Source organism: Capricornis sumatraensis, chromosome 15 (assembly GCF_032405125.1).
Source record: "Capricornis sumatraensis isolate serow.1 chromosome 15, serow.2, whole genome shotgun sequence".
Lineage (NCBI taxonomy): Eukaryota > Metazoa > Chordata > Mammalia > Artiodactyla > Bovidae > Capricornis > Capricornis sumatraensis.
The window spans coordinates 50,292,068-50,312,307 of record NC_091083.1 but is presented as its reverse complement, the minus strand read 5'-3'; the positions used below and the strand labels follow the sequence as shown (position 1 = coordinate 50,312,307).

General features: G+C 41.8%; 1 protein-coding gene across 1 annotated transcript in view; it reads left to right on the top strand.

The window, feature by feature from the left end:
• SLC23A2 (solute carrier family 23 member 2) overlaps positions 1-20,240 on the top strand; it is an 85,996-nt gene that overhangs the window by 28,621 nt on the left and 37,135 nt on the right. The window contains exons 3-4 of the mRNA XM_068987154.1: positions 6,067-6,183; positions 9,517-9,674. Coding sequence (XP_068843255.1) covers positions 6,067-6,183; positions 9,517-9,674 — 275 coding nt within the window. The remainder of the gene's footprint in view (positions 1-6,066; positions 6,184-9,516; positions 9,675-20,240) is intronic.

The window sequence follows — 20,240 nt, the reverse complement described above, 5'->3', positions numbered from 1 at the left end:
ATTCCTATGTGATTTGATATGTTCACTGACGTTATAGAAATAACACTGAAGAACTGGATCATGGGAATAATTTTGGATGAGAATTTATCTATAGCATTTAGGCTTGAAGGAAAGTTTGGCTGGATGTAAAATCTTTAGGACATTGTTTAGATCCTGACTCAAATAAATCAGCTGTAACAAAATTTTGACATAGGATGAGAAAATTGTAATAAGCATTGGGTATTCGCTGATATGAAGAAATTGTTAATTTGATTAGTATGTAATGGTATTTCCGTTCTTTTTAGGGTCTTTATCTGCTGAAGAGACATATATGTGTTTCTGAGCAAATGTATGTATTTTGAGGATTTGGTTTAAAATAATCCATCCCTTTACTCCAGTTAAGTTAGAATGAGATGGGGAATAGATTAAATAAGAATCTAGGGATAATAAATTTTGAAGCTGGAGCTGGGGATAGATACAGAGCAGGCGTTTCAAGTTCCTTCTAACACTATAGTTTTCAAAAATTATGTAATACAAAATTAAGGAAATACTTGAGTCGTACCTTATTGTTTGCTCTTTTCTCATTTTCTGGTATTGAATATGGCTTTGAAGAACTCAGGCTGGTCTTTTTTTCCCCCTTGTAAATCAGTATCTTGATGTTTTTGCCTTTTCTGTGGATTATTTATCTTTTATATTCAGTAACTTTACTGACTATCATATAATAATAATCATAAGTTTTGAAGCTGACCTTCTGTGTCAGCTTTTCCTGGCACTTTCAGTGTTTAGCTTCAAGTCTCCTGTTACTTCAGCAATGTTGTCTTGAATTATATCTTTATTTTTTGTTCTAGTTTCTTCTTTTGGTTTTCTTACTTGGGGGCTCCATTTGTGTCTGTTTTGGACCTACTTTGTCTGCCCTCTCTATCACTTCTCTCTAATCTTTTTTTCTCTTATACTTTTTTCATGTGGGCTTGCCCTCTTGTGCTCCTGCCATTTTGATTTTTCTTTTTTTTCCCCTTCTGTCCAAATTCTTAAAACTCATATTTTATTTCCCCTTTGTCCTTAAATTTCTTGACATATTAGATTCTTTTGTTGAGTTTTCAAAGACAGCTGAATCTTTTAAAATTAATTTATTGAGAACTTGGTGTATTTTTCTAATTTGCAAGCATATCCTTTAGTTCTTAGAAATTTTCTTATTTCTTTGATTCCTGTGTTCTGTTTCCTTCCATAAAAATTGTTCTTAACCTACATTTGTCTTTTTGTTATTTGGGACTCTCAACCCGTTTGTTGAATTTTTTTTCCTATCCTGTTTTTAGTTCCTAAGGTCTGTTTTACTCTGTTTGTTTGTTTTTTTTTTTTTTAATTTACTGATTAGAGATTTGAAAATGATATTTCTTTCCTCCCAGGTTCAAAATACTTTTGTGAAGAGACAGGTTTCTCCCCCGCCAATGTGTTTTCTTTCTACTACATGGACCTATTTCCTCTATTTGGCTCTTATTTTTGGAGGAATGTGAGGCAATAAAAAATACGATTGTAGAATCATTATGTATGGGTAAAATTTTCTGTTCAGCCTTTCCACTGAATAGGGAAAGCTGTCTTGTTACCGTAGGGTCTGTAGCTGGTAGTGTTTTATCCCTGAGGCTGATCAGATCATCTGGAAAGGAGTCCTCTAGTCTCTTCCTATAGCTTCTGGTATTCTGGAAACAGATAAGGATCTTACTGTTCATGCTTGTGGGTTAAAACCGCACATAGTATTCCTCAGTCTGAGGTATTTCTGAGGAATACCTTCAAATAATACATTTTTGTGTTTTGAAAGGGGAGGATAGCAGTTGGCAGGCAGCAGGGTGTCTGATTGGTTTGCAGAGTTAAATCCCATTTTTTTCCCATCCCTATTCTGTCTTCAAGCATAGAACATTTCTCAGCTTCTGTTGATCAGCCAGCTCACTTCTTTATACCTTTCCCCTCCAGCACCTATGCTGTAGAGTCTTTCCCTCTCCTAGATGGGTCACAGCTCATATAGATGCTCTACATATTCCAGAAATAATGGGATATAGTCAGTTAACAATGTTACGATAGGGTGAATAGTGCAGGGACTCGGCCATACATATACATGTGTCCATTCTCCCCCAAACTCCCCTCCCATTCAGGCTGCCATATGACACTGAGCAGAGTTCCATGTGCAATACAGTAGGCCCTTATTGGTTATCCACTTTAAATATAGGGTTTGTATATGTCCACCCCAAGCTCCCTAACTTTCCCTCCTTCCATCTTCCCCTGATCCTCACCCCCTCACCCTCACCGTAAGTCTGAGTCTCTTTTCTGTTTTGTTAGTGAGTTCATTTCTTTCATTTCTTTAGATTCCATATAGAAGGGATGTCATCCAATATTTCTCCTACTCTGTCTGACTTAATGTAATCATCTTTCAAAGAAACTTCTCTGTTGGAGGTTTTTGTTTTTGCAGTTTTAAAATGGCTCATATTGTTCATGCTGTGATAACAGAATGTGGTACCATGGTCCTCAGTGACCATTCTCCTTCTGTCTCTGGGAGGAGCAGTGTAGCATTTGTCTGACAGGGTTCACTGATCCCCTTGACCACACAATTTCCTGCCTTTTCTTGATATCATCAGTGGACATTTACATTAGTTCCATTACTGAGTTGTAGAACCACCCTCATTACTAAGAAAAATCGTGTGTATACAGTATATATATATATATATATGTTTGTGTACACATCTTAATCTTAGCCTTCCAGATTATAAAGAGGACAGATTCAGTCTTTTCAGTTCTGTTCATGTGTTTTGTAGGTAAAACTAGCCATTTGGGAATCATTAGAGTAATAATGCTTAAAATATTATTGTAACAGATTATACTAGTCTAGTAAGTGTAGTGTTACTGTCCTGTTTTCAGACATTTCTTTTTGTTACTTTGTGAGCAGTAACACTCCCACCTGTAGGCCCTATGATAGTGTTGAGTTGTCCTTTGTGTAGTGAGTCCAGTGTCCATTGTTGCATCGTATCAGAAAATGGTCAGCTTCGTTCAGAGATATCCAAGACTGATTTGAAGTGAAGTGAAGTGAAGTCGCTCAGTCGTGTCCGACTCTTTGCGACCCCATAGACTGAGGCCTACCAGGCTCCTCTGTCCATGGGATTTTCTAGGCAGTAGTACTGGAGGGGATTGCCATTTCCTTCTCCAGGGGATCTTCCCAACCCAGGGCCCGAACCTGGGTCTCCCGCATTGTAGACAGACGCTTTACCATCTGAGTCACCAGGGAAGTCCAAGACTGGTTTAGGAGTCCCAAATCAGGTTCAGTGATTGGCTTGGATGACTCACACTGACTCAGTGGACATGAATTTGAGCAAACTCAGGGAGATAGTGAAGTCCATGGGGTCGAAAAGAGTTGGACATGACTTAGTGACTGAACAAGACCAACTCATAGAATTCAGAAAAGCTTCTGGTTATAGCTTATTTGAGAAAAAGGATTCAGATTAAAATCAATTAAAAAAACCATGTAGGGCAGGGTATAGGAGACACTGAGCAAACTTTCAGTTGTCCTCTTCCTAATGGAGTCATGTGGGCAGTGCTTAACTTCCCCCAAAGCAATGTGTGAGGACACTCAAGAAGTGTTGCCAGACCCTCTGGAGTCAAATTGATACCATGTGGCCCAAGGCCCCCATGGTCAATTGCACTGTTAGAATAATCTGTGAAGGGCGGCTCAAGGATTCAGGTAAACAAATACACTCTTAAGAGGAAGGATATTCCAAAAACATTAAAGTATCTTCCAGGTGTCAGGTAAGGACCAAACTTTTCTTTCAAATGTGCAGGGTTTGGACAGCCCAGACCTGCTGAGTTAATCCTTTACTGCGCATCGCTGCATATCATGGCTTCCCTGGTGGCTCAGTAGTAAAGAATCTGCCTGCAATGCAAGAGACCCGGGTTCAAGCCCTGGGTTGGGCAGATCCTCTGGAGAAGGTAATGGCAACCCACTCCAGTATTCTTGCCTGGCGAATCCCCACGGACAGAGGATCCTGGCGGGCTATAGTCCATGGGGTCAGAGTCGGACATGACTGAGTGGCTAAGCACACACACAACTGCGTATCAAGTTCCTCACCATGTGTACCTTCTCTGCCGCCCCTATGAACAAGTTTTGAAAGACACATATGATATGTTTAAACCCATTTAATAATGCAGACCTGCCAATATCCGTTGTTTGAGTGGAAGAAAAATTCTTTCAGAAAGGTCATACTCAATTCACATTTGGATTAGATCAAATGTCCGTTTGCTTTTGATATTTACCTTTAGGACTTCCCTGGTGACTTAGACGGTAAAGTGTCTGCCTACAATGCGGGAGACCCGGGTCCAATCCCTGTGTCGGGAAGATCTCCTGGAGAAGGAAATGGCGACCCATTCCAGTATTCTTGCCTGGGAAATCCCACGGACAGAGAAGCCTGTTAGGCTACAGTCCACGGGGTCGCAAAGAGTTGGACACGACTGAGCAACTTCACTTCACTTCAGGCTTTCGAAAGTGATGGTGAATTGTGTCACTAATACAACACTCTTTGTTCAAGAGTATTTGGCCAGTGTGTGTTCAAATTCCAGTGTATGAAAAATGGAGTGATAAACAAGGAGTCAGCATCTTTCTCAGAATCTTTCTGTGGATCAGATCCATTGGAAAGTGGAACAGATTGAGCCAGATGTGACCAAGGTTGATCTTTATCTTTTTTGTGGCACATCTTGTAATTTTGTTTCCTCTTAGGCGCTTTATTATTAAAAAACTTTTAAAAAAAAAAGCACATCTTGGATTCCAATAAATTATTTGTATGGTTTTAGAAACAGGGTAACATTGAGGGTATATAGGGGAATCCCCCGAGTTTTCAGTTTGGCTCAGATAGTGGATGAGTTCAGAAGTGACACTGAAGCTGATCAGCCATGTCTGGAGTATAACCTGTGGTCTCTAAAGATTCTGGTTTATAAAGCATACAACACAACATTTTAAAAAATCTTCAGTAATGGGGGTTGGTGGGGTTATCCTCAACTATAAATACATTTTTAGTCTTTTTTTTTTTAGCATCTTTAAATTTTTTTTCTTTTTTAAAAATTTATTTTTTAATTAAGGGATAATTGTTTTGCAGAATTGTATTGGTTTCTTTGAATCATAGAATCTGTATACCTTTGCTGTTTTCACAAACATTTGTGTCTGAGCAGAAGTGTTTTAAAAGAAGGGTGTTTCCTGGGACTTCCTTAGTGGCCCAGTGGTTAAGAATCTGCCAGCCAGTGAGAGGACATGGGTTTGATCCCTGGTCCAGGAAGATCCCACATGCCGTGGAGCAGCTAAGCCCATGTGCTGCAACTGCGGAGCCCATGTGCTGCAACTGCTGAGCCCATGTGCTGCAACTGCTGAGCCCATGTGCTGCAACTGCGGAGCCCATGCACTGCAGTTACTGAAACCCGCATGCTCTAGACCCCGTGCTCTGTGAAAAGAGAAGCCACTGCAATGAGAAGCCTGTGCAACGCAACTCGAGAGTAGCCCCCACTTGCTGTAACTAGAGAAAGCCCACATATAGCAACAAAGACCCAGCACAGCCAAAAGTAAAATTTACAAATAAATAAAAGAGGGTGTTTAGGTACAAAAATCTTTTTCCTTGCAGGGATGGGTTGGGATGGGAGGGGCAGAATAGTGCTATTGAAAGTAGTTAGCATTTTATAGTATTTCTTAATTCAGGTTACCACCCAAGGATGGCCTCACTCATGCCGTGGTATTACTTTGTGGTCTCAACCTTGGGAGCATCTCTCTCTATGCAGGAGGTACCCAGGTTTGGGGAGCAGCTCTGAGCAAGCTGGTTGCTCTTGGGGATGAGTTGATGGCAAGTGATACTGAGCCCCTAAATCCTGAGAACAGACTGTCCCACTAAGTGTGCTTGACATTGTGTCAAAGGTAATAAAGGCTTAATTTTACATTAGAGTGACAGCCACTTTATAAAATTGTTTTTCAGTAACAGCCTATGCTGTTAACCTTAGACCTTGCTTTTATTTGTTTATTTATTTTTTAGACCTTGCTTTTATTAAACAACTTCTTTTCTCCCTTGCTCACAGAGCTCCCTTGCTGAGACCTTGGATAGCACTGGCAGTCTAGACCCCCAGAGATCAGATATGATTTATACCATAGAAGATGTTCCACCCTGGTACCTGTGCATATTTCTGGGGTTGCAGGTAAGATGATTCCTTTGGAATGTAACCACCAGCAGATGCTTGAATTGTCTGTCTAGATTATTTAAAATTCAATTTTTATTTTTTACTTATTGACAGCTTTAAATTACTCTTTTAAGGATGATGAATGGTAATTGTTAATATGAATTTCAAAACAGTGAAAGGAAGAAAACAGGAAGAGTACGTTAACCATGGTAGGAAAAAAAGAAAATATTCAGGAAATAAGCAAGAGAAATGACATGGAAGGAAGGGGGAAAGTTCATAGATGTATGGAAAGGGGGAGAAGAGGGAAGAGAATGTAGAGGAATAGAAATAAGGATTAGTGTTCATCTCTCATTCCTAGTTAACCAATCCATAGTCACTGTCAACTGCCATGAAATACGGCTGACATTAAGAAGTGCTGTGTTGCATTTGAGTCAGTTCTGAGGAGGTGGATGAACCTAGAACCTATTATACAGAGTGAAGTGAGTCAGAAAGAGAAAGATAAACATCATATTCTAACACATATATATGGAATCTAGAAGAATGGCACTGAAGAATTTATTTACAGGGCAGCAATGAAGAAACAGACAGAGAATAGACTTACAGACATGGGGAGAGGGAAGGAGAGGGTGAGATGTATGGAAAGAGTAATGTCGAAACTTACATTACCATATGTAAAATAGATAGCCAATGGGAATTTGCTGAATGGCTCAGGAAACTCAAATGGGGGCTCTGTATCAATCTAGAGGGGTGGGATGGGGCAGGAGATGGGAGGGAGGTTTGAAAGGGAGGGGATACATGTATAGTTATGGCTGTTTCATGTTGGGGTTTGACAGAAAACAACAGAATTCTTTCAAGCAATTATCCTTCAGTAAAAAAGTAAATTAAAAAAAAAAGAAGTGCTGTGTTGGTCAGGACATAAATGTGGAGGCTTCAGTCTTATTTTTAAAGGAAGGCAGGCTTCCCTTGGTAATGTCTGCTTGCAATTTCCAGTGGGAGCAGAGCAAGGAGGCTGCCAAGGAACGGGTAGGAGGGATGGGGCAAGAGGTGACCCAAGCTGGTGCAGGACTTCTGCATCTTTGGTATCTGCTCCACCCTCTCCCCCCAGCCACCACTCCGTTTTCCCACTTATGATCGAAGTGGGGCTTTAGGAGAAAGGGGCTGATATGGAACACTCTTTGCCCAGACACATAGTTCTGGTCTGTGTATGCCTTGGTTTTGAGGTCTTGCTTTGCATTCTTACTTTCTCAAGTTTGAATGATCAGTTCATGCTAAGGAAATCAGTCTCATTACCCAGACAAGTTTATTCACTTGGAAGTGGACTGTACCTGCTGACAGCTGATACTTTGTTTCAATTTCCAGGCCCTTCCCCAATCTTAGGTATTAAAACAGTTGGTAACCTGGACAGAAAGGCATTCTAATAAAGAAGTCGTAACCAAAGGACCTGACTGGTTGGGCACATAATTTCCCTAGGGCTGAATGTCTCAAATGAGGTTCAGGAAGCTCATTTTTTGAAGTATTTATAGATGTGTCTAGTAGTAGTCTTCCCTTTCAGATAAGATTGAGACACCCTGTATACATCATTCCCTTCTTGACAGTGCAATCTTGTGAGCAGCTCTGGGAAGTCCTGATGGGAATGTTCTGCCCCTTCACGAAACACCTGTTAGTGTTACACAGTTGATCATTTTGGGCTGCAAGCAGCGCATTTTGGCAAAAATGAGCAGAGATGGGGAACTGTAAGGAAGAAAAGAGGAAATTTGCAGAATGAGCAGAGATGGGGAACTGTAAGGAAGAAAAGAGGAAATTTGCAGAACAGAAATAAGAACTGAACAGGCAGGCCTCTGGGAGGAAGGGATGTGAGCAGTGAGAGCTGGAATGTCCTGCCCGGGCTGTAGGGAATGGGGGAGAGGTCCTAAAGGAGGAGTGGGATCGGCTCTTTCTGGATGATTCCCACAGCTGCTGTGTGAGCTTCAGTTCAGTTCAGTCGCTTAGTCGTGTCCCACTCTTTGCGACCCCATGAATCGCAGCACGCCAGGCCTCCCTGTACATCACCAACTCCCGGAGTTCACTCAGACTCATGTCCATTGAGTCAGTGATGCCATCCAGCCATCTCATCCTCTGTCGTCCCCTTCTCCTCCTGCCCCCAATCCCTCCCAGCATCAGAGTCTTTTCCAGTGAGTCAACTCTTCACATGAGGTGGCCAAAGTACTGGAGTTTCAGCTTCAGCATCATTCCCTCCAAGGAAATCCCAGGGCTGATCTCCTTCAGAATGGACTGGTTGGAGTTCCTTGCAGTCCAAGGGACTCTCAAGAGTCTTCTCCAGCACCACAGTTCAAAAGCATCAATTCTTCAGCACTTAGCCTTCTTCACAGTCCAACTCTCACATCCATACATGACCAGTGGAAAAATCATAGCCTTGACTAGACAGACCTTTGTTGGCAAAGTAATGTCTCTGCTTTTGAATATGCTATCTAGGTTGGTCATAACTTTCCTTCCAAGGAGTAAGCATCTTTTAATTTCATGGCTGCAATCACCATCTGCAGTGATTTTGGAGCCCAAAAAAATAAAGTCTGACACTGTTTCCCCATCTATTTCGCATGAAGTGATGGGACTGGATGCCATGATCTTCGTTTTCTGAATGTTGAGCTTTAAGCCAACTTTTTCACTCTCCTCTTTTATCAAGAGGCTTTTTAATTCCTTTTCACTTTCTGCCATAAGGGTGGTGTCATCTACGTATCAGAGGTTATTGAGCTTAGTGCTTCCCTGATTACTGTTAAATAATGCCAGGTCGTAGGAAAAGATGGAAAATCCCTTGTGCAGTGAAGCTTGTAACTCTAATCCCCAGACCTAAAAGAATTTTTAAAAAAGGATGAATTATCTCAAAACATAATTGTAAAATTCTACATAAAATATTGGCAAATCAAAATCTAACATGACTGACTAGGGTTTGTTTCAAGAATGGTTCAGTGCCACACAATTCATGTTAACAGGTTAGAGGGGAAAGATCTATGGTTTTAGCAATTGGTGCTGAAAAGCAGTTAAAAAAAACAAAAATTCTCAGTAAAAATTCTATAGATAAAACATTACTGGTATTTGTATTGCGTTTCCTTTGTGCTGGCCCGGATTCGTTCACGTAATAAATAATAATACCGGTGAGTTAGAAGACGAGAAAATGTAGTAGGAGAAATGCTAGGGAGAAAAATACAATTTTGCATGTGATGAGTGTGTACCTAAAAAAACAAGTTCATGTGTGCTACTTTTTAAAAACAACAGGGGAGCGGGCAAAGTTAGGGTAAAATCAGACAAAATACAAAAAAAGGTTAACTTCTCCCCTTTGTCTCACTGTCCCCGCAGCATTATCTGACATGTTTTAGCGGCACCATTGCAGTGCCCTTTCTGCTGGCCGACGCCATGTGTGTGGGATATGACCAGTGGGCCACCAGCCAGCTCATTGGGACCATTTTCTTCTGCGTGGGAATCACGACTTTGCTGCAGACTACTTTTGGATGCAGGTGAGATTGGGGCACTAAATTGGGAATGCTGACGTGCCCGTGAGGCGTTGTGCACATTCACCTAGGGCTGCTTGGAAGGACTGACTGGAGTATGGGGAAGCGTGGCCTAGTGGCATTTGCCTTGCCTCTCCCCAGCCCTGTTGTGTTTCTTCTCTAGGTGGGTGGCACCACTTCCTGACCAGTTGTGCAGGCTGGAACTCAGCTCCTTCCATCCCACCAGCTGGCAGGGCAAGTGTTTTCTCTAGTACTCTGTCACTTCCCCCAGTTCCTGAAGTTCAGACCTGGACTGTGTTCTGCTAGGTTTCCAGTTGGTTTCCCTGCCTCCAAGGCTACTCTTTGCCCCGCTCTGTGTGCCACCCTGGTGTCATTTTGTCAATGTTCGCATCTTCCTGGGTGCGAGGAGGCTACAGCCCTACTCCCTGTTTAAAAACTGGGATGTGCTCACCCTGTGGGCGTCTCCTTGTTCTCTGTCCCACCGCCCTTCCAGGTATGTCCCTGCGCCCTGCAGTCTCCTTCCGTGCACTCCCCAAGAAATGAGCTCCTCCTCAAGCCCGCTGTGCTGTCTTCCCTGTGCTTGTGCTCCCATGCAGCCTTCCAGTCTTGGCTTGTTCCTCTTAGCTCTGAAGCACCCTTGACTTCCCAATGCCTCCGTTGTTCTCTCTGAATTCCCACACATGTGTCTTGTGTATGTTCTTCTAATGTGACTCTTATTCCACTTTGTCCTTTTTTGTTTGCGTCTTTTCTTGCTGAATTGTGTTTCCTCAAAGTGCAAAGTGCACTTTGCATCCCCAGGCCCCAGCTTACATGGATATGGAGCTGGCAGAGGAAGGAAAAGAACTGTCTTCTTTTACCTTCTCCTGCAGTCTTGCTTTGTCCCCTCCCGTCCCCTTCTTCCACCCTCTTCACATTCAGCCTTTTCCTTTACCCTAGGATGTTGCCCAAGGGGTGGAGCCTGTGGCCACAGGACTAACCTCAGGGCAAGGACAGCGGAGTAAATGTATAAGTTATGTCTCTCCCTGCTAGGGAAGTGGGAGCAAACACAGAGGCCCTGCTAGGGAAGTGGGAGCAAACTCAGAGGGCAACGAAGGCAGCCTGGTAATCATGGACTGTATTCAGTGAGTCAGAATCCTCAGAACAACCTTCACTTACAGGGGACAGGAGAATATGGGAAGGACAATGTTAGGGCATTTTGATTGGCAGCTTAAGCAATGTCCTCATAAGGAATATGACAGCTCCATAGCAGGTCTGATGATGGAAGGAAGGCTGAAAGGGCTGGCCAGCTCCTGGGGTTCTCAAATCCCCAGCCCCTGCAGGACTGCCTGAAGCCACCATGCTGAGCAGATCCCTTACCTCAGAAAGGAGGGTCGTCTTAGGGGACCCCTGAGGGAAAGGCAGCGTGTTACTGACCTGTTAGGGGAAGGAGATGTATTTGGACACTCCAGAGAGGACTTGATTAAATTTTTTAGTGCTCAGGTAGTTAAACTTGGCTGACAGTATCTTTCATTCTTTTGTTATAGCATTCAAGATTTTGTGTTTCAAAGCCAGGGTGGTTTAGAAAGTTTTTATTGGCTGACTCAAGGGCCTTACCTTATACATGGGGAACTGGTTCTCTGGGGAAATACTTGTTTTCTAAACAGCTAGCTTATCAGAGAACTTGTAGCACAAATCATCTATAAATTTAGGCAGTGTCTCTAGTTGAGAATTGTTGGTTGACTTGAAGAGGAAATGAAAGATGTGTTTACTGTGGTATGGCAGGTACCAGGTACAGCTCTGCCCTGGTCTCATATCAGGAAGGCTACGCCTGACTCTACTTCCCTCTTTGTGCTAACACAACAGCACCTTTTTCTTGCCTGGAATCCTTGCCTCGAAGTTCCCATCTGGTAGGGAAAAAGTGAGAAGGCACTTAGTAGCTTGGTTTCCAACTCCTTAAAGCCACAAGCTGTTGTTGATACATTCTTTTAAGTTTTGTCCAGCATATATTTGAGGGCCTGCTGTGTGAAGGCAAGCCCAGATGATGAGGTGTATGAGAGGCATTTCCCTCCCTACTTAATTGGTCACCACCTCTGAGGTTGTTTGTTTGCTGTATCCCATGTCCCCTGTTTGTTTGCAGTATCTCATCTCCCCCACCCCCTGCATCTCCCTGTCCTTCACCCTTTTCTGTTAAAACTCTCAACTCCTCTTTTCCCAACTTCCCCTTGTTTCACTGTGCCTGAAGAGGCAGGGCTACCCCTTCCAGCTGAATCACCTCTCAGATTCTTGCCCCCAGGTCTCCTGTGGCTTTTGTAAAAGAAGAGCAGAGATCTCAAGAATGGCCAAATACCACACTCCCCTAGTATTTCCAGCAGACCAAGGTTGACACTCAGACCTCAGTAGAGTGGGGACCCACCCCTGATACTCAGACACCCAGTACTTGTACTCAGAACGGGTCAGGGTTAAGCATCCCTGAGTCTATTCCAGGGATGTCTATTCAGCAGAGTCAGAGCAGCAGCATTGCCAGTGTTGGTTAAAATCAAGTTGTTGACCATTGTAATGATAAAACTGTAATCCCATGGACAGTCAGAATCTACAGTTCCCAATAAAGCATTAGCTCATGCCACATGGCAAATGATGGTTTCTTTGCCGTTCGCACATGGGGGAGTAAAATGAGTGCATATGAGGAGTTAGAGAGACCTATGCAGTGTTATAACTCTGGACAGAAGACCTCTCCAGCTCCCAGTTTGCTTTTGTGAAAATAATAGGAGGCTCTTCCTAAGGTGTCCTGTGGATGACATTTGCCGTCATTGTGTGTTTGTAGATTATTATATTATATGCTTCTTTCTAAAATACATTTGAAAAGTGACAAGAGTATGAATAATATGAAAAACCTTCTAATTCTGCTGCTTACTGACATAGACCCTCATTGTCGATTTTGAATTGTCACGTTTACAGACTTGTGCATTTACTTTCTGATCACAAGAGAATCAAACAAACAGATAAAGCAGTTGGGGCCATGGAAATACAAGGGTGGGACAGTGCAAAAGAAAGGCTGACGTGGCCAAGAGTGGAATTTCTTCCCAGTATCACAGCCATAAGGATTGCAGGTGGCCTCTGCATGTTTGTTGGTGTTAGCAGTTCACACTCATTTCCTTAGGTGGAGAGCTGCAGAAGAAAAAGGTTTTCATGTTCAGCTATCATGATTTCTAGGGCAGATTTTCAGACTTTTCTAACTGAGTGGTTTGCCATGTGTGTCTGAGTTCTGTCTGTTTCTTTGTGTGTTTGCCTGACTCCCGTGTAGTACCCAGAACTCCCCTGCACTGAATGTCATGGGTATATGGGACCTAGAGACCAGTGATGGCCCATGCCTCTGAGGGATAGGGCCTTTATTGTGAGGAAGCCAAAACCATAATTGCAGGTCTAGAGCAGGGCAAGGAAGTGTAACCATTTCCATTCTCTGGGCTCTGGCCAGGTCATCCTTGCTCCACATTTCACATGGGTGTGCTGAAGAGTGGCCTGCTGTTTCTGGAAAGTTGTTTCATTGCATAAAAATAACCAACAGTGATACGGAAAAAGTGAGAGTGAAACAGAGGTGTGCCTTTACAAACCTGAACCATGAGCTTGCAGTGCCAGCTTTATGATACTATGTCAAAAATACTCCTTTGGGGGTCTGTTTTTCATGAGCTGGGCTGGCTAAGGCCACAGAAAATGTGTCTGATGCAGCACGTGCTGCAGACCCTCCTTCCTTCCCTGAACGTCTCCCCTGGCACGAACGTGGTTTCCTTTCCTCCAGAGATCATGACTTGTTTTGGAATGGAGATCATGTGTCTCAGCCCCAGTTGTGTGACTTCTATGGCTTCAGTGCTTCCCAGAGCCTCTGCCTGTTGGGGGTGGGATGTTTCTGTTACAGCTGCTTCTTTCATCCCCTTCCTTCCATCCAGCCTTTTCCTTCTTCCTTCTTTCCTTTGACTTTGGTCCCCTGCACTTGGCTTTTAACAAGGTCTTTATTGCTCAGTGCCCTTGAGTAAGGTTTCAGCAGTTCTCATTCTGGTTGATTTCAATCCACCTTTCCCCTTGAGGTCTTTGTAGGAATTAGTGCAAAGCCTTTAAAATCCCATGAGCGGGGACAAGAGTCAGAGTCTCCCAACCCAGGTGTTAACCAGCCCACAGCAGCCATGCCTCCCTGGCTTTGGGGAGGACTCAGTCAATGCATCACTTTGGCTGCCATTGTCTTTTCCATCAGAGACCAAGCCTGGGTAGCAGCTCTGAGCTTCCCAGAGTCCCTGCCCTTGACTGCAGGTGTTAGTGCATAGCTGGGGATGAAGGAGAGCCCTCTGGGATGGACTCTGCCCTTTGCACATCATGCTGACCTTTTCCGACCTTCCCTAAGGTGTGCAGGTGCTGTGTTTGGGGACCACATCCAGTCTTTTGTTCTAGGTTCCTCTTGGAGTCCTTTCTGTCAGCTTTCCAGAAAAAGACAATATTGCAGGCTGAGAGGCCCTTTCCTTAAGAACCTCTCCTGGCTATAACATGCCTGCTGGAGAGTCACAGAACTTACCTTTGCTGAGAAAAGGTAGGGTTTTGGCTAAGACAGTAGCTAGCACAGCAGCCTGATCTCTAACAGAGTTGTCTGTCCTGAGGTCTCCTGTTTTTCACCTCCTTGGGTTCCAATGCTGGTACATATTGTGTGCTCACTAACTAGGGGGTGGCTCCAGGATACTTCAAGATCTCAAGTCAGAGGCTTTGAACTCTTAACTGTTGTTAATATTTAGAAGAATGGAGAGATGCAGTGCTTAGATTGGGGTATGGGAGACTGGGATTTCCCTCACATTCTTTCTCTGTATATGTATTTCTGCTGGGGTATATATGCAACTTTTTGAATTAATTGAGAGTTGAAGGCAGCATGGTGATGGCTCACTCCTAAATACTCTCCTAGAGATGAGGGTCTCTCGTGTAACTATTTACCACACCTGATAAATTTGAGTCATATCATCTAATACTCAATCTATGTCTAATTACCCTAGTTGTCCCTAAAATATCTGTTATGGCTATCCTGGCCACCTCTCTGAACCAGGATCCAGTTAAGTTTGTATGGTGCATTTGTTGTGTTTCTGTGGTCTGATACATTTTTCTTCCACATGATCCACTTTTTTTTACATAATGATTAAAGGTTTTATTTGGCAGGAAGATACGTAATAATTCTAACCATACATAAACATAGCAACAATGCTCAAGATACAGAAATCAAGAACTAATAGAACTATAAAAAGAAATAGAGAAATACACTATCATAGTGGAAGATGGCAACCTTTTTGTTTTAAATTGAAGTCTGTTTGACCTATAACACTGTGTCAGTTCAGAGCTGATATTTCTATACATTAAAAAACGATTGCCACAATAAGTCTAGTTACCATTTGTCACCATACAAAACTATTACAATTTTTATTGACTATAAAATTGTGATTATGTTATTTATTGACTCCTGCTGTGTAGTGCATCCTAGGTGACATTTATTTTATAACTGGAAGTTTATACTTCTTTAACTCCTTCACATGCTTTACTCATCCCCTCCACCCTCCACCTCTAATGATCACCAGTTTTTTCTGTATCTATGAATCTATTTTTGTTTTGTTATGTTTGTTCATTTATTTTGATTTTTATGTGTTCATTGATAGATGAATGGATAAAGAAGATGTGGTTTATATATATATATACACACAATGGAATACTACTCATCTATAAAAAAGAATGAAACCTTACTATTTGTGACAACATGCATGAACCTAGAGCATGTTATGCTAAGTAAATAAGTCAGAGAGAGGAAGACAAATATTATATGTTTCTACTTATAGGTAGAATTAAAAAATCAAAATACATGGTCCTCTTTTTAAAGAGTCCAGGGCAGTTGTCTTGTTGAACATCCCGTGGTCTGAATATGTCTAATTGTGTTCTTGGGGGTGGTATTTGATTTGTTCCACAATTCTAAACTGGGAGATGGGGCCAAAGGCACGGTTGATTCCGAATGAACATTTTTGCCAGCATTACTGTATAGATGATAGTGAGTGTATCATGTTAAGTAGGTTCTTAATAGCAAGTTGTAGGTTTTTCCTGCCTCCATGTGTAAAAAAAAAAAAATATATATATATATATATATATATACTTATTTATATATATATACATATATATACATATATATATATACTATTTAACTCAAAAAAATTTAGGTCATATATTAAAAACATGGGCATCAGTGAAAAGCTGGAGGTCACTACCTTGGAGAAAGAGGGGAGCTTTGTGTGGCTCCCCTCACCAGCTATATAGTGGGGCTTTGGCTTCGGAGGTGACATCACTCCCATTCCACTGTTTACCAGCTGTCTAGCTTTTTAAAAACATTTATTTGTTTCACTGCCTTGGGGCTTTGTTGCGGCATGCGGGCTCTTCATTTCGGAACACAGAATATTTTGTTGTGGCGGGTGCGCTTCTGTAGGTACAGCAAGCGGGCTTAGTTGCTCTGTGGCATGTGGGATCTTAGTTACCCAACCAGGATTCAAACCCACATCCTCTGCATTGGAAGGTGGATTCTTAACCCCTGGATCACCAGGGAAGTCCTCAGCTGTGTGGCTTTGGCTAGTTGACTGGTCTCAAAGTCCCTTCTCTCCTCTCTAAAATGGTAGTAGTATTAAAGTTGTTAGTAAGCATCAAATAAGACAATATCTGGCACCTGTCCACTCTTGCCTGTTGGTGCTTATTATTTTAGTGGCCCCTCAGAAGGGTGTGCAGGTGAGGCAGATAAGGGTGCACCTGCCTTGGGGCACCAAGTCTGGAACACCAAATGGAGCAGCTTGTGCTTGATGACATGGCAGGGGTTGAGTGTGCTCCTTGGCCACACAACCACTGGTGAACTCCTTCAACTCTAGCTTTTCTGAGTGATCTCCCCCTTCAGTTAGCATGTTGTTTCTCTGCTAATATTTCAGATGCTTCAGATGACTAGGAGACTAAGTCCTCTTATATGTGGGGTTAAAGATTCCCCATATAAAGTAAAAATAAAAATTAAAAAAAATAAAGATTCCCCATAATCTTTTTTCCTTTGACTGTCACATCTCACTTACCCCTTATGTTTCCACGTGTTTTAAAATGCACGTCCTCTTCCTCATGGCCCACTGACTCTCCCTTTTATCCTTCCTTTTCAGGCAGGTGGACTGCCTGACAAAAGCTGCACCAGGAGCAGCTGAGCCACAGATAGAGCTTCTTGTCAAATACCCAGAGTGAAGCTCTTTTCTTTTTCTTTTTTAATTTTGTGTTTTTTGTAACTATTTGACATAACTAGTATTTTAAGGAATCATCCACCCCATTTCTCCTCCAACAAAGACACTGTATAGACAAAAAAATTTTAAGTCAATCTATTGAAGGGTAATTGACATAGAGTAAAATTTGCCTTTTTTCCTGTGCATAGTTAGATGAATTTTTATTCATGTGTACAGTCACTTAATTACCACCACAGCCAATAGATAGAGCATTGTCGACATCAAAGAATTCCCTCATGCTTCTCTGTGACTGACTAGATAGTTATGTAATAAACTTTTGACTTAAAATAGTTAATACTATCATGCTTGAAAAAGAGGTTATCAAAATTGGACCCAGCCAGGCCCCCTAAATTCCTGTGCTCTGTCTGGACAAAGCCTTCTGCTGGGAGAATAGCCAGTTGACTGGTTTCTATTGAGGTCCCCCAGGAGTGTGTCTAACTGAAAGTGTTAACTGAGCTAATTCATATACTTTTGATATTTACATATAAGACCAGAATATCATGGACATGAAGATAAACGTTAGACTTGCCTTTAGTTAAGAGTTTTCTTTGAATCAACTCAAAATGGATTAGAAATCCAAATGCAAGAAATGTGAAACCGTATAACTATTAGAATAAAACCAGGGTGAATTCCTTTATAACTTGAGTAGGGAAAGAGTTTTTAAAATAGGACTCAAACTCAAGAATCAATAAAAGGATGAAAATACAGTGCCATTAACTGTTTAAAAATTTTAAGCTTTGCATTGTAAAAAATATTTTAAAATGGCAAACTGGGGAAAATATTTGTAATACAGGTAAGTTCTAATATCTCTAATTGGGGCTTCCCAGATGGCTCAGTGGCAAAGAATCTGCCTGCCAATGCAGGAGACTCAGGTTCGATCCCTGGGTCAAGAAGATCCCCGTGGAGAAAGAAATGGCAACCCAATTCAGTATTCTTGCCTGGTAAATCCCATGGACAGAGGAGGCTGGCAGGCTACAGTCCATGGGGTCACAAAAGAGTTGGACACAATTTAGCAACTAAACAGCAATGTGTCTAATACAGAAAGAACTCTTACAATCAAAGTTAAAAATATATATATAGAAAAAGCAAAAGACACAAATAGACAATTCTCAAAAAAGCTATATGATGGCCCTTCATCATAGGAAAGGATCAAATTGACTTTATAGTAAGAGAAGTACGAACTAAATCTACTCTGAGACACCATTTGTCTCCTTTGTCAATTGACAAAAAATAATTTTGACAAGCCACTCTGATGGCAAAACTGAGAGAACGGGCATTGTTACACATTGCTCTCAGGAGTGTGTGGCTCAGAATCAGCCTGCAATACAGGAGACTTGAGTTCGATCCCTGGGTTGGGAAGATTCCTTGGAGAAGGGAGTGGCTACCCACTCCAGTATTCTTCCCTGGAGAATTCCATGAACAGAGGGGTCTGGCGGGCTACAGTCCATGGGGTTTCAAAGAGCTGGACATGACTAACTGACACTTTCACTTTTTCAGAAACTAAATCTACCCTAAGACACAATTTGTCTTGTCAGATTAACAAAAATAATTTTAACAAGCCCCTCTGATGGAAAAACTGTAGGAGAACAGCCACTGTTACATGCTGCTGTCAGGAATGAAAATAGTTCAGTGCCTGTGAGGAGGGGCATTAACAGTATTGAGTGTACATATGCGTTTACCATTCGATCTAACAGTCCTACTTCTAGAAATTTACCCTGCAGATATGCTCCCACAAATGCAAAATAAATGCAGAAAGTTTTTTTTATTGCTGTGTAATTTGTAATGACAAAATAGTTAACACAACTTAAATGTCCATATGTAGGAGACTATCATACATCACAGTGAATGCAGCTCTGAGAAAGAATAAAGAAGATCTTCTTGAACTGGTATAGAGTAAGTTCTAAGGATATATTGGAAAAAGCAAGTTGTAAAACAGTGTGTATGTTTGAAGAAATAAGGATAAGTTAGAAATTAATAAAAATGGTTAATAATAAGTGAGATTTGGAGGGTGGAGGTGATAGGAATGGGAGTAACCATATATTTTATGGTTTTATTTTAAAACCATAAAATATTCAACATGTTCAAAACATAAACTCTAAAAGGATGAAGAAACACAAATTCTAAAATTGAATACAAACAGAAACAAGTGAACCTATGACAAATTGCTGGTCACATGGGAAAAGAATTAATTCATAGACTTTAGAACATAGTACTTTGCACACTCTGAATGAAATATATTCTAAAGGAAAAAGAAAAGAGAAACCTTAAACTTGCACTTTGGTTCAGTTGCTCAGTCCTGTCTGACTCTTTGCGACCCCATGAACCGCAGCACACCAGGCCTCCCTGTCCATCACCAACTCCCACAGTCTACCCAAACTCATGTTCATTGAGTTGGTGATGCCATCCAGCCATCTCATCCTCTGTCGTCCCCTTCTCCTCCTGCCTTCAATCTTTCCCAGCATCAAGGTCTTTGCAAATGAATCAGCTCTTCGCATCAGGTGGCCAAAGTATTGGAGTTTCAGCTTCAGCCTTAAACTTAGTAGTCTTGTTAGTAGTGACATTGGTATAATTCTGGAACTGTGGTGCTTTGGGCAAATTTGGGACAGTTTATATTAAAAGGAATAGTCATGGAAGTGTGTTATTAAACTGAATGAAAAATGAGTCCATGTGTTTATGATGATATTTTCTTTTCGGACAAAAAGAAAAGCTCTTTACAAAAGGACACTAAGGGACCTCCCTGGTGCTCCAGTGGCTAAAACTCCGAGCTCCTAATGCGGGGGGTCTGGGTCCAATCCCTGGTCAGGGAACTAGATCCCACCTGCTGTACCTAAGACCTGGCACAGCCAAATAAATAAAAGCATTTAAAAACAATCAAACAAACAAAAACCAAAAGGACACTAATTAATATCAGTGGAATGATAAAATTAAAAATTATACTTTTTAAGCCACACTGTAAGAATGTTAATAAGCTAGTGAGAATATAATATTTGTACAATTTAAGAATCACCTTATAGATAATTTATTCATTACAAAAGGAAGAGGTACTTTTAAAATGGAGAGTTCCGGTAGTCACTACCCTGACCAAGTTTTCTTACCTCCTGGGACAGCCTGACAGGCCTCCTGATGTGATGCTATAAGAAAGGTATGACACCTGAGCAGTCTTTGCCAAAAGTATTTGAAAGTGAAGGTCGCTCAGTCATGTCTGACTCTTTGTGACCCCATGGACTATACAGTCCATGGAATTCTCTAGGCTGCAGTACTGGAGTGGGTAGCCGTTCCCTTCTCCAGG